Source organism: Lithobates pipiens, unplaced genomic scaffold (genome assembly GCF_037356315.1).
Source record: "Lithobates pipiens isolate NorthernLeopardFrog02 unplaced genomic scaffold, aLitPip1_a1.2 Scaffold_23, whole genome shotgun sequence".
Classification (NCBI taxonomy): Eukaryota; Metazoa; Chordata; class Amphibia; order Anura; family Ranidae; genus Lithobates; species Lithobates pipiens.
This window is the reverse complement of record NW_027507785.1, coordinates 43,507,433-43,519,897: the sequence shown is the minus strand read 5'-3', so window position 1 is coordinate 43,519,897 and position 12,465 is coordinate 43,507,433. Positions and strand designations below refer to the sequence as shown.

Here is a 12,465-nt window from a genome sequence, read left to right as displayed (position 1 = left end):
TATGGACAATATAATGGATCTTTATACTCTCTATGGCCCCGAAAAAAGTAATTTGTGACATATCGCGTAGGACGGAGCGACGTGCCGACATCATCATGTGAACTGGAAATGATGGTAAAAATGCTATACATGCCAACTGGGAGCCTTTTTTTCATTGTTTTTCTTTTCTTGTGAATGTATTTTTAACCATTAATAAATAATTTAAAAATTTTTTTTTTTTTGCTATATTTGGTATATTTGTTTCCCCTATGTCCCTCTGAGTGCTGGTTGAAAGAGAAAGGAGTATTTGTAGATAACTTCAACTAATCAACTTCTTCCTTCATATATTCAATGTAGTGTGGAGCATTCAATTAAGGATTCTGCTTAACTGCTATGGACAATATAATGGATCTCTCCGTTTTCTATGACAGAGACTCGATGAACATCACTTGTGTTTCTCCATTTATTTACTTTATCGAATCTTACCTTTTCAGCCACCATTTTGTCTCTCAAGAATTTACTGAACAGTTCTCGGCCGTCAGAGTCTCCGGTGATCCCAACGCTCCATACCAGTGAGAAGAAGAACCAGGATTCCATCAGCTCTCCAACACGGTTCAACTTCTCCTGTGGGATCGTCTTCTGTCCCTGAGAAGCAAACAAGAAATGTACTCATAAAATGAATAGATGTGAAGCTGACAAACATTTTCCATATCCAAACCTCCCCCTCCCCCTCCTACACTATATTGCCAAACGTTTGTAAACACCTCACAATCACACCTACTGTATGGCCAAGAGTATGAGAACCCCTCCAAATGATTAAGTTCAGTATTTCCAGTGAAGGGTCCTGGTAAGACTACATCATACAAAAGGTACTGTAGACAATTGTGCTCTTCCAACCGTGTGGAAGAAGATGGAGCGCCCTAAAAAAAAATCTTAGGAGCTAAATTGAGGAAAAGAACCTCCAAGGTAGTATTCTCAGAAATATTACTGGTACATCGAGCCACACCAGAAAGGCAGATGGAGATTAGGGAAGTAAACAAGTAGCTGAGGAGCTGGTGTAGAAAGGAGGGGTTTGGGTTCCTGGTCGATCAGCATGGATTCATGAAGTATCGTTCTTGCCAAACCAATCTATTAACCTTCTATGAGGAGGTGAGTTGCCATCTAGATAAAGGAAGGCCCGTAGACGTGGTGTATCTAGATAAAGGAAGGCCCGTAGACGTGGTGTATCTAGATAAAGGAAGGCCCGTAGACGTGGTGTATCTAGATAAAGGAAGGTCCGTAGACGTGGTGTATCTGGATGAAGGAAGGCCCGTAGACGTGGTGTATCTAGGTGAAGGAAGGCCCGTAGACGTGGTGTATCTGGATAAAGGAAGGCCCGTAGACGTGGTGTATCTAGATGAAGGAAGGCCCGTAGACGTGATGTATATGGATAAAGGAAGGCTCGTAGATGTGGTGTATCTGGATAAAGGAAGGCCCGTAGACGTGGTGTATCTAGATAAAGGAAGGCCCGTAGACGTGGTGTATCTAGATAAAGGAAGGCCCGTAGACGTGGTGTATCTAGATAAAGGAAGGTCCGTAGACGTGGTGTATCTGGATGAAGGAAGGCCCGTAGACGTGGTGTATCTAGATGAAGGAAGGCCCGTAGACGTGGTGTATCTGGATAAAGGAAGGCCCGTAGACGTGGTGTATCTAGATGAAGGAAGGCCCGTAGACGTGATGTATATGGATAAAGGAAGGCTCGTAGATGTGGTGTATCTGGATAAAGGAAGGCCCGTAGACGTGGTGTATCTAGATAAAGGAAGGCCCGTAGACGTGGTGTATCTAGATAAAGGAAGGTCCGTAGACGTGGTGTATCTGGATGAAGGAAGGCCCGTAGACGTGGTGTATCTGGATGAAGGAAGGCCCGTAGACGTGGTGTATCTAGATAAAGGAAGGCCCGTAGACGTGGTGTATCTAGATGAAGGAAGGCCCGTAGACGTGGTGTATCTGGATAAAGGAAGGCCCGTAGACGTGGTGTATCTGGATAAAGGAAGGCCCGTAGACGTGGTGTATCTGGATAAAGGAAGGCCCGTAGACGTGGTATATCTAGATGAAGGAAGGCCCGTAGACGTGATGTATCTGGATAAAGGAAGGCCCGTAGACGTGGTGTATCTAGATAAAGGAAGGCCCGTAGACGTGGTGTATCTAGATGAAGGAAGGCCCGTAGACGTGGTGTATCTAGATAAAGGAAGGCCTGTAGACGTGGTGTATCTAGATGAAGGAAGGCCCGTAGACGTGGTGTATCTAGATAAAGGAAGGCCCGTAGACGTGGTGTATCTAGATGAAGGAAGGCCTGTAGACGTGGTGTATCTAGATGAAGGAAGGCCCGTAGACGTGGTATATCTGGATGAAGGAAGGCCCGTAGACGTGTTGTATCTAGATGAAGGAAGGCCCGTAGACGTGGTGTATCTGGATAAAGGAAGGCCCGTAGACGTGGTGTATCTAGATGAAGGAAGGCCCGTAGACGTGGTGTATCTGGATAAAGGAAGGCCCGTAGACGTGGTGTATCTGAAAAAAGGAAGGCCCGTAGACGTGGTGTATCTGGATAAAGGAAGGCCCGTAGACGTGGTGTATCTGGATGAAGGAAGGCCCGTAGATGTGGTGTATCTAGATAAAGGAAGGCCCGTAGACGTGGTGTATCTAGATAAAGGAAGGCCCGTAGACGTGGTGTATCTAGATAAAGGAAGGCCCGTAGACGTGGTGTATCTGGATAAAGGAAGGCCCGTAGGCGTGTTGTATCTAGATAAAGGAAGGCCCGTAGATGTGGTGTATCTAGATAAAGGAAGGCCTGTAGACGTGGTGTATCTAGATATTGCAAAAGCATTTGACACAGTTCTCCATAAACCTTTACTGTACAAAATAAGGTGCGTTGGCATGGACCATAGGGTGAGTACATGGATTGAAAACTGGCTACAAGGGCGAGTTCAGAGGGTGATGATAAATGGGGAGTACTCGGAATGGTCCGGGGTGGGTAGTGCAGTCCCCCAGGGTTCTGTGCTGGGACCAATCCTATTTAATTTGTTCATAAATGACCTGGAGGAGGGGGATGGGGTAAACAGTTCAATCTCTGTATTTGCAGATTATACTAAGCTAAGCAGGGCAATAACTTCTCTGCAGGATGTGGAAACCTTGCAAGAAGATCTGAACAAATGAATGGGGGGAGGGGCAACTACATGGCAATGAGGTTTACTGTAGAAAAATGTAAAATAATGCATTTGGGTGGCAAAAACATAAATGCAATCTATAGACTGGGGGGAGAACCTCTGGGGGGATCTAGGATGGAAAAGGACCTGGGGGTCCTAGTAGATGATAGGCTCAGCAATGCTATGCAATACCAAGCAAAAACAGAATATTGGCATGCATTAACCACTTTAAGACCAAGCCTATTTTTAAAACTTGTTGTTTACAAGTTAAATTATTATTTTTTGCTAGAAAATTACTTAGAACCCCCAAAAATTATATATATATTTTTCTAACACCCTAGAGAATAAAATGGCGGTCGTTGCAATACTTTCTGTCATACCGTATTTGCGCAGCTGTCTCACAAGCGCACTTTTTTTGGGGGAAAAAATACACTTTTTTAAATTAAAAAGTAAATAAAACAGTAAAAGTATCCCAATTTATTATATTGTGAAAGATGATGCTATACCGAGTAAATTGACACCCAACATGTCACGCTTCAAAGTTGCGCCAGCTCGTGGAATGCCGACAAACTTTTGCCTTTAAAAATCTCCATATGTGATGTATAAAAAAAATACAGGTTATCAGTTTTTGAGTTACAGAGGAGGTCTATGGCTAGAATTATTGCTCTCGCTCTAATGATCGCGGCGATACCTCACATGTGTAGTTTGAACACCGTTTTCATATGCGGGCGCTGCTCACATATCCATTCGCTTCTGCATGAAAGCTCGGCGGGACGAGGCGCGTTTAAAAAAAAAAAATGTTATTATTATTTATTTTACATTTTAATTTTTTATTTTTACACTGTTCTTTGAAAAAAAAAAAGTGGGTCACTTTTATTCATATTACAAGGAATGTAAATATCCCTTGTAATATAAAAAAAAGCATGACAGGGCCTTTTTAATATGAGATCTGGGGTCAAAAAGACTTTACACTAAAATGCAATAAAGAAAAAAAATAATCGTTTAAAAAAAAAATGTTGCTTTAAGAGCTATGGGCAGAAGTGACGTTTAGACATCGCTTCCGACCTGCATTGGTATGGAGTCGGGTCCGGGCCATCTTCCCCTGAGTCAGATCCATACCTAAAACGGAAGAGGACCCGGTCGCATCTGCCGCTGCTGGCGGCTCCGGTAAGTGGTGGAGGGCACCAGATTGTGGCGGGAGGGGGGGCCCCTCTCCCGCCACTGATAAAAGTGATCTTGCGGCGAATCCACCGCTGAGACCACTTTTATCTGAAAGTGGACCACCCACTGAAGAAGAGGATACCGGGGTTATGGCAGCTAGCTGCTGCCATAACAACTATAATCCTCTTCAAAGTACCTACATATAATGACAGCGGGCGGTCCGTAAGACCCCTTTCACACCGAGGGCGTTTTGCAGGCGCTATAGCGTTAGAAATAGCGCCGGCAATCCGCCCTAAAAAAGCTGCACCATTGTGTGTAGTGTGATCCCCCGAGGGCTTTCACACTACAGCGGTGCGCTGGCAGGACGTCAGGGAAAAGTCCTGCCAGCAGTTTCTTTGGAGCGGTGAAGGAGCGGTGTGTTTACCGCTCATCCACCGCTGCTCCCCATTGAAATGGAAATGCTATTGCGGCGTATTGCCGGCGGCTTTAACCCTTTCTCGGCCACTAGCGGGGGGTAAAAGCGCCCCGCTAGCAGCCGAAATGCGCCAACAAAGCCTAAAAATAGCGGCGTTTTACCGCCCACGCTATGGGCGGTGTGGTGTGAAAGGGGTCTTAGTGGTTAAAAAAGGGGATCTGATCCGGCCGCACCTGGAGTATGCCGTCCAGTTCTGGGCACCAGTCCTCAGGAAGGATGTACTGGAAATGGAGCGACTACAAAGAAGGGCAACAAAGCTAATAAAGGGTCTGGAAGATATTAGTTATGAGGAAAGGTTGTGAGCTCTGAACTTATTCTCTCTGGAGAAGAGACGCTTTCATTATATAAATACCGGACTGGTGACCCCACAATATATAAATACCAGACTGGTGACCCCACAATATATAAATACCGGACTGGTGACCCCACAATATATAAATACCGGACTGGTGACCCCCCAATATATAAATACCGGACTGGTGACCCCACAATATATAAATACCGGACTGGTGACCCCACAATATATAAATAAATATATAAATACCGGACTGGTGACCCCACAATATATAAATAAATATATAAATATCGGACTGGTGACCCCACAATAGGGAGAAAACTTTTTTGTGGAAGGTAGTTCAATAAGATAGGTGGCCACTCATTAAAACGAGAAGAAAATAGGTTTAACCTTAAACTATGTAGAGGGTTCTTTACTGTAAGAGCGGCAAGGATGTGGAATTCCCTTCCACAGGCGGTGGTCTCAGCGGGGGGGCATCAATAGTTTCAAGAAACTATTAGATAATGACCTGAACAACCACAACATACAGGATATACAATGTAATACTGACGTATAATCACACACATAGGATGGACTTGTGTCTTTTTTCAACCTCACCTACTATGTAACTATAGCTACAAAGTGGACAAATACATATTAATGATGATGGGTTTTGGAATGGGATGTTGAAGAAGCTCATATAGGTGTGATAGTCAGCTGTTCACATTGCTAAACATCTGCATTCTTACTTATGTTCCTAATTTATTTCAAGCTAGTGATAAATATATAACATTACCCTGTGGTACTAAGGGATTGATTCTCAAACAGGGTTCCTCCAGAGGTTGTAGGGGTTCCTTCAGCATTGGGCAATTTCTGCCTCTCAGATAAGTTCCCACTGACACTATTGATCTTTTTATCTCTCTGTAAGGAGGTAATTCTTCCCAATGACCACAAGTATAAGGACCATTCTTCCCAATGAGCACAAGTGTGAGGACTGTTCTTCCCAATGACCACAAGTGTAAGGACCATTCTTCCCACTGACCACAAGTGTAAGGAGGTAATTCTTCCCACTGACCACAAGTGTAAGGACCATTCTTCCCAATGACCACAAGTGTGAGGACCATTCTTTCCAATGACCACAAGTGTAAGGACCATTCTTCCCAATGACCACAAGTGTAAGGACCATTCTTCCCAATGACCACAAGTGTGAGGACCATTCTTTCCAATGACCACAAGTGTAAGGACCATTCTTCCCACTCACCACAAGTGTAAGGTCCATTCTTCCCACTGACCACAAGTGTGAGGACCATTCTTCCCAATGACCACAAGTGTAAGGACCATTCTTCCCAATGACCACAAGTGTGAGGACCATTCTTTCCAATGACCACAAGTATAAGGACCATTCTTCCCAATGACCACAAGTGTAAGGTCCATTCTTCCCACTGACCACAAGTGTGAGGACCGTTCTTCCCACTGACCACAAGTGTAAGGACTATTCTTCCCAATGACCACAAGTGTAAGGACCATTCTTCCCAATGACCACAAGTGTAAGGACCGTTCTTCCCACTGACCACAAGTGTGAGGACCATTCTTTCCAATGACCACAAGTGTAAGGACCATTCTTCCCAATGACCACAAGTGTAAGGTCCATTCTTCCCACTGACCACAAGTGTAAGGACCATTCTTCCCACTGACCACAAGTGTAAGGACTATTCTTCCCAATGACCACAAGTGTAAGGACCATTCTTCCCAATGACCACAAGTGTAAGGACCATTCTTCCCAATGACCACAAGTGTAAGGACCGTTCTTCCCACTGACCACAAGTGTAAGGACCATTCTTCCCACTGACCACAAGTGTAAGGACTATTCTTCCCAATGACCACAAGTGTGAGGACCATTCTTTCCAATGACCACAAGTGTAAGGACCATTCTTCCCAATGACCACAAGTGTAAGGTCCATTCTTCCCACTGACCACAAGTGTGAGGACCATTCTTCCCACTGACCACAAGTGTAAGGACTATTCTTCCCAATGACCACAAGTGTAAGGACCATTCTTCCCAATGACCACAAGTGTAAGGACCGTTCTTCCCACTGACCACAAGTGTAAGGACCATTCTTCCCACTGACCACAAGTGTAAGGACCATTCTTCCCAATGACCACAAGTGTAAGGACCATTCTTCCCAATGACCACAAGTGTGAGGACCATTCTTTCCAATGACCACAAGTGTAAGGACCATTCTTCCCACTCACCACAAGTGTAAGGTCCATTCTTCCCACTGACCACAAGTGTGAGGACCATTCTTCCCAATGACCACAAGTGTAAGGACCATTCTTCCCAATGACCACAAGTGTGAGGACCATTCTTTCCAATGACCACAAGTATAAGGACCATTCTTCCCAATGACCACAAGTGTAAGGTCCATTCTTCCCACTGACCACAAGTGTGAGGACCGTTCTTCCCACTGACCACAAGTGTAAGGACTATTCTTCCCAATGACCACAAGTGTAAGGACCATTCTTCCCAATGACCACAAGTGTAAGGACCGTTCTTCCCACTGACCACAAGTGTGAGGACCATTCTTTCCAATGACCACAAGTGTAAGGACCATTCTTCCCAATGACCACAAGTGTAAGGTCCATTCTTCCCACTGACCACAAGTGTAAGGACCATTCTTCCCACTGACCACAAGTGTAAGGACTATTCTTCCCAATGACCACAAGTGTAAGGACCATTCTTCCCAATGACCACAAGTGTAAGGACCATTCTTCCCAATGACCACAAGTGTAAGGACCGTTCTTCCCACTGACCACAAGTGTAAGGACCATTCTTCCCACTGACCACAAGTGTAAGGACCATTCTTCCCAATGACCACAAGTGTAAGGACCGTTCTTCCCACTGACCACAAGTGTAAGGACCATTCTTCCCAATGACCACAAGTGTGAGGACCATTCTTCCCAATGACCACAAGTGTAAGGTCCATTCTTCCCACTGACCACAAGTGTGAGGACCGTTCTTCCCACTGACCACAAGTGTAAGGACTATTCTTCCCAATGACCACAAGTGTAAGGACCATTCTTCCCAATGACCACAAGTGTAAGGACCGTTCTTCCCACTGACCACAAGTGTAAGGACCATTCTTCCCAATGACCACAAGTGTAAGGACTATTCTTCCCAATGACCACAAGTGTAAGGATCATTCTTCCCAATGACCACAAGTGTAAGGACCATTCTTCCCAATGACCACAAGTGTAAGGACCATTCTTCCCACTGACCACAAGTGTAAGGACCATTCTTCCCAATGACCACAAGTGTAAGGACCGTTCTTCCCAATGACCACAAGTGTAAGGACTATTCTTCCCAATGACCACAAGTGTAAGGACCATTCTTCCCAATGACCACAAGTGTAAGGACCGTTCTTCCCACTGACCACAAGTGTAAGGACCATTCTTCCCAATGACCACAAGTGTAAGGACTATTCTTCCCAATGACCACAAGTGTAAGGACCATTCTTCCCAATGACCACAAGTGTAAGGACTATTCTTCCCAATGACCACAAGTGTAAGGACCATTCTTCCCAATGACCACAAGTGTAAGGACCATTCTTCCCACTGACCACAAGTGTAAGGACCATTCTTCCCAATGACCACAAGTGTAAGGACCGTTCTTCCCAATGACCACAAGTGTAAGGACTATTCTTCCCAATGACCACAAGTGTAAGGACCATTCTTCCCAATGACCACAAGTGTAAGGACCGTTCTTCCCACTGACCACAAGTGTAAGGACCGTTCTTCCCAATGACCACAAGTGTAAGGACCATTCTTTCCACTGCCCATCACACTAATGTATCATGAGTTGTAGATTTCTAATTTTCATCAGGGGGTTCCCCCGAGACCAGAGAACTATTTCAAGGGTTCCTCTGTGTTGAAAAGGTTGAGAAAGGCTGTACTGAGGTATTAGGACCCTGTGTGTGGAAACCATAAGCCATATTGGACTTCTAATGAAAAATAAAAACTCCATGAAGATAAAGTTGCCATTATAAAGCTGGAGGTCTACAGAGAACATTATTTATTTTGGTTACACTTTGCTATGTTCCTTTCATTAAGTAAGAAGTATATTACCTCTTGGGGTAGGAAGGGCTGGAAGAAACACTCAAGAAGTTTAAGAAGACTTATCACCAGGTTACTATCGGTGGAAGCGATCACCTCCCGCACTGACTGGCGCACAAACTGGATGGAATCCTGAAAACGAAAAGATTATTGTATGAACTACGACATTCACAGCTCCCAACTTTTTTGAGATGGGAATGAGGGACACCTATCAGCAAAAGTATGCAGGCATTGGACACACCCCCCTGCCACGCCCCCTTAAAGGAGAATTGTACAAAATAAACAAGATTGGTTTAACACACAAGTGCTTTATATTGGCTTTTAGAATTTACAAATGCAGCAATTTAGAAATCAGATGAAAGGTTTAGCGCTGGGAAACACTTATTGATAGATAAAAAGTGCATTTTATATACATCTAAACGGATCAGATCAAAATGAGGGACAAATGAGGAGGAAAGAGGGACATTGCTCCAAATCAGGGACAGTCCCTAAAAATCAGGGACAGTTCGGAGCTATGCGACAGTGGCGGCTGGAGTTTTTTTTTTTTTGGGTGGCGGCAAACATACAACACCCCCCCCCCAAGCGGCCCCTACCCCATCTAGGCAGGTAGCGGGTGGTGGGCAGCCTGCAGCGGCTCCATGTCCTTGCCTCCATCGGCGGCTTCCAGCGTGCGGCTCCTCCCCTCCTCCTAGGCTTCCAATAGGATTGCCTGTCCTTTCAGCCTATTGGTGGATGGATCTCAAAGCCCGCTGCCTGATTGGCCGGGAGGAGAATCAGTGTTACAATAGAAAATATTCGTATGCTATTGTAACACACCTGGGTGAGCTCTGTTCGCATTCTCTGCACTCGTCAAGCACACCCTATTTTGAAGCCTATTAGAGCTTCTGGCTGTAATAAGGTGCGTCAAAAAAACACCCCCCTCCCCAATGAAATTCATGCATTCGGCGTCCTGAAAGGGGTCGAACGCATGGATAGGGGGAGGTGGCGATTGATAGGGCAGGGCGGCGCCCTTAAAGTGGTTGTAAACCCTTACAACACACTTTGACCTACAGGTAAGCCTAGATTAAGGCTTACCTGTAGGTCCAAGAAATATTTCATAAACCTACACGGTTTAGGAGATATTTGCCGAAAGACAGGCACCGCTGTCTATGGCGCATGCCGCGCGTGGTGGCTCCCGTGCGCATGCGCGGGAGTGATGTCATCGCGGCTTCGCCGAATGACAGCTGCGGAGGGGTGAGACCCACCAAGAAGATGGATGCGCCGGACTACAGAGGACAGCGGTGACTTCGCTGGCTCCTGTGTCAGTTAAGTGACACATAATGGACTACTATGCGATGCGATGCGATGCGATGCATAGTAGTCCATTATGCTTTACCTTTGCAGGGAATGAAAGAGGAAGTAATACTCATCAGGTTTTACTTCCTCTTTAATGGACGGGCCGCCCCTGAACTATGATTTGTTAATATGAACAGGACTCATCAGTGACATAAAGACTTGAGGAAGAAACCAACATGCAAGGACACGTCCAGACTAGCTATTAATGCCGATACCTCCGGAGCTCAATCCTGTGCGACTCTGCTCATTCTAATGAAGTTGAATGTTGCGATTTATTGCGATTTATTGCACATTATTACTCCAATGAGGCCAAACCTTTACCTGCAGGAATCGGGAGAACAGAGACTCCAGCTGCTCTTTGTGCGGCTCCATGACGGCGGGAATACGGCGCAGCCAACATTCGGTGAAGGGTGTCAGCCCCAGAATACTGGGCTCCAAATACACCATCCCGCAACGCGAGACCGTGGCTGGAGAAGCAACAGCCAAATCCTGAACCTCAAACATCATGGTCATGGCCTGAGGGGTGAAGACAAAAAGGTTAGACTACGCAGCAGTAAAATCACATTGTTACCTTCTTGTTCTATATAATACATGTATAAACAGGTACCCCGGGGGGAAGACTTTCTGTACATATTTATATAAATATTCTCTAAATCAGCCTTTATTAACCCAATTACCCCAGAGGAAACCCTACAATCATTTTCAGGTCTCAGGGATGGACCTCCAGTGTCCCGTAGGCCCCATAGTAGCCACATTCGAGGTGATAATCATATCTACTAGACATGTGCAGAGTAAAATATTTCGTTTCGGAATTTCGTTTTCGTCTGAAAACTTAATTTATTTAGTTACTCCCGAAATTCGTTTTTATTTATTTCGTTTTTCGTTCAAAAATTGCATTCGTCCGAAAATCCACATGAATTACGGTCGAATCTGTCTTGGAAGGCTTATGGTGTCTGTCGAATGTATAAAGAAGATTCGACGGAGCTAACTATATAGCATACTTTAGAACCCTATTAAAGTCTATGGGACTCCAACGTTCAAAATCTAAAGTGCTAATTTTAAAGGCTAATTTGCAAGTTACTGTCCTAAAAAGTGTTTGGGGACCCGGGTCCTGCCCCAGGGGACATGTATCAATGCAAAAAAAAGTTTTAAAAACGGCCGTTTTTTCGGGAGCAGTGATTTTAATAATGATTAAAGTGAAACAATAAAAGTGTAATATTCCTTTAAATTTCGTAGGGGGGGGTTGTCTATAGTATGCCTGTGAAGGGGCGCATGTTTCCCGTGCTTAGAATTGTCCCTGCACAAAGTGTCATTTATGCAGGAAAAAAAGTCCTTTAAAATCACTCGCAGCTATAATGAATTGTCGGCTCCCGTAATACAGAGAACACTCATTGAAAGTCATTGATAAAAAAATAAATAAATAAATAAATAAAAAAAAAAGCGTGGGGGTCCCCCAAATTCAATTACCAGGCCCTTCAGGTCTGGTATGGATATTAAGGAGAACCCTGCCTCAAATTTAAGAAAAAATTTGACGTGGGGTTCCCCCTAAATATCCATAACCAGACCCTTCAGGTCTGGTATGGATATTAAGGGGAACCCCGCGTCAAATTAAAAAAAAAATTGACGTGGGGTTCCCCCTAAAAATCCATACCAGACCCTTTATCCGAGCACGCAACCTGGCAGGCCGCAGGAAAAGAGGGGGGGACGAGAAAGCGGCCCCCCCTCCCTCCTGAACCGTACCAGGCCACATGCCCTCAACATTGGGAGGATGCTTTGGGGGTCCGTGACCCCTCAAAGCACCTTGTCCCCATGTTGATGAGGACAAGGGCCTCATCCCCACAACCCTGGCCGGTGGTTGTGGAGGTCTGCGGGCGGGGGGCTTATCAGAATCTGGAAGCCCCCTTTAACAAGGGGACCCCCAGATCCCGGCCCCCCCCCTGTTTGAAATG

At 45.2% G+C, this 12,465-nt stretch overlaps 1 protein-coding gene across 2 annotated transcripts in view; it reads right to left on the bottom strand.

Annotated features, from left to right (window-relative positions):
* Nucleotides 1–12,465, bottom strand: part of DNAH1 (dynein axonemal heavy chain 1) — a 145,636-nt gene that overhangs the window by 88,121 nt on the left and 45,050 nt on the right. For both annotated transcript variants that reach the window (XM_077451483.1, XM_077451484.1), the window contains exons 37-39: nt 10,838–11,032; nt 9,194–9,313; nt 466–624 (exon numbers count right to left, since the gene is read on the bottom strand). In XM_077451483.1, coding sequence (XP_077307609.1) covers nt 466–624; nt 9,194–9,313; nt 10,838–11,032 — 474 coding nt within the window. The remainder of the gene's footprint in view (nt 1–465; nt 625–9,193; nt 9,314–10,837; nt 11,033–12,465) is intronic.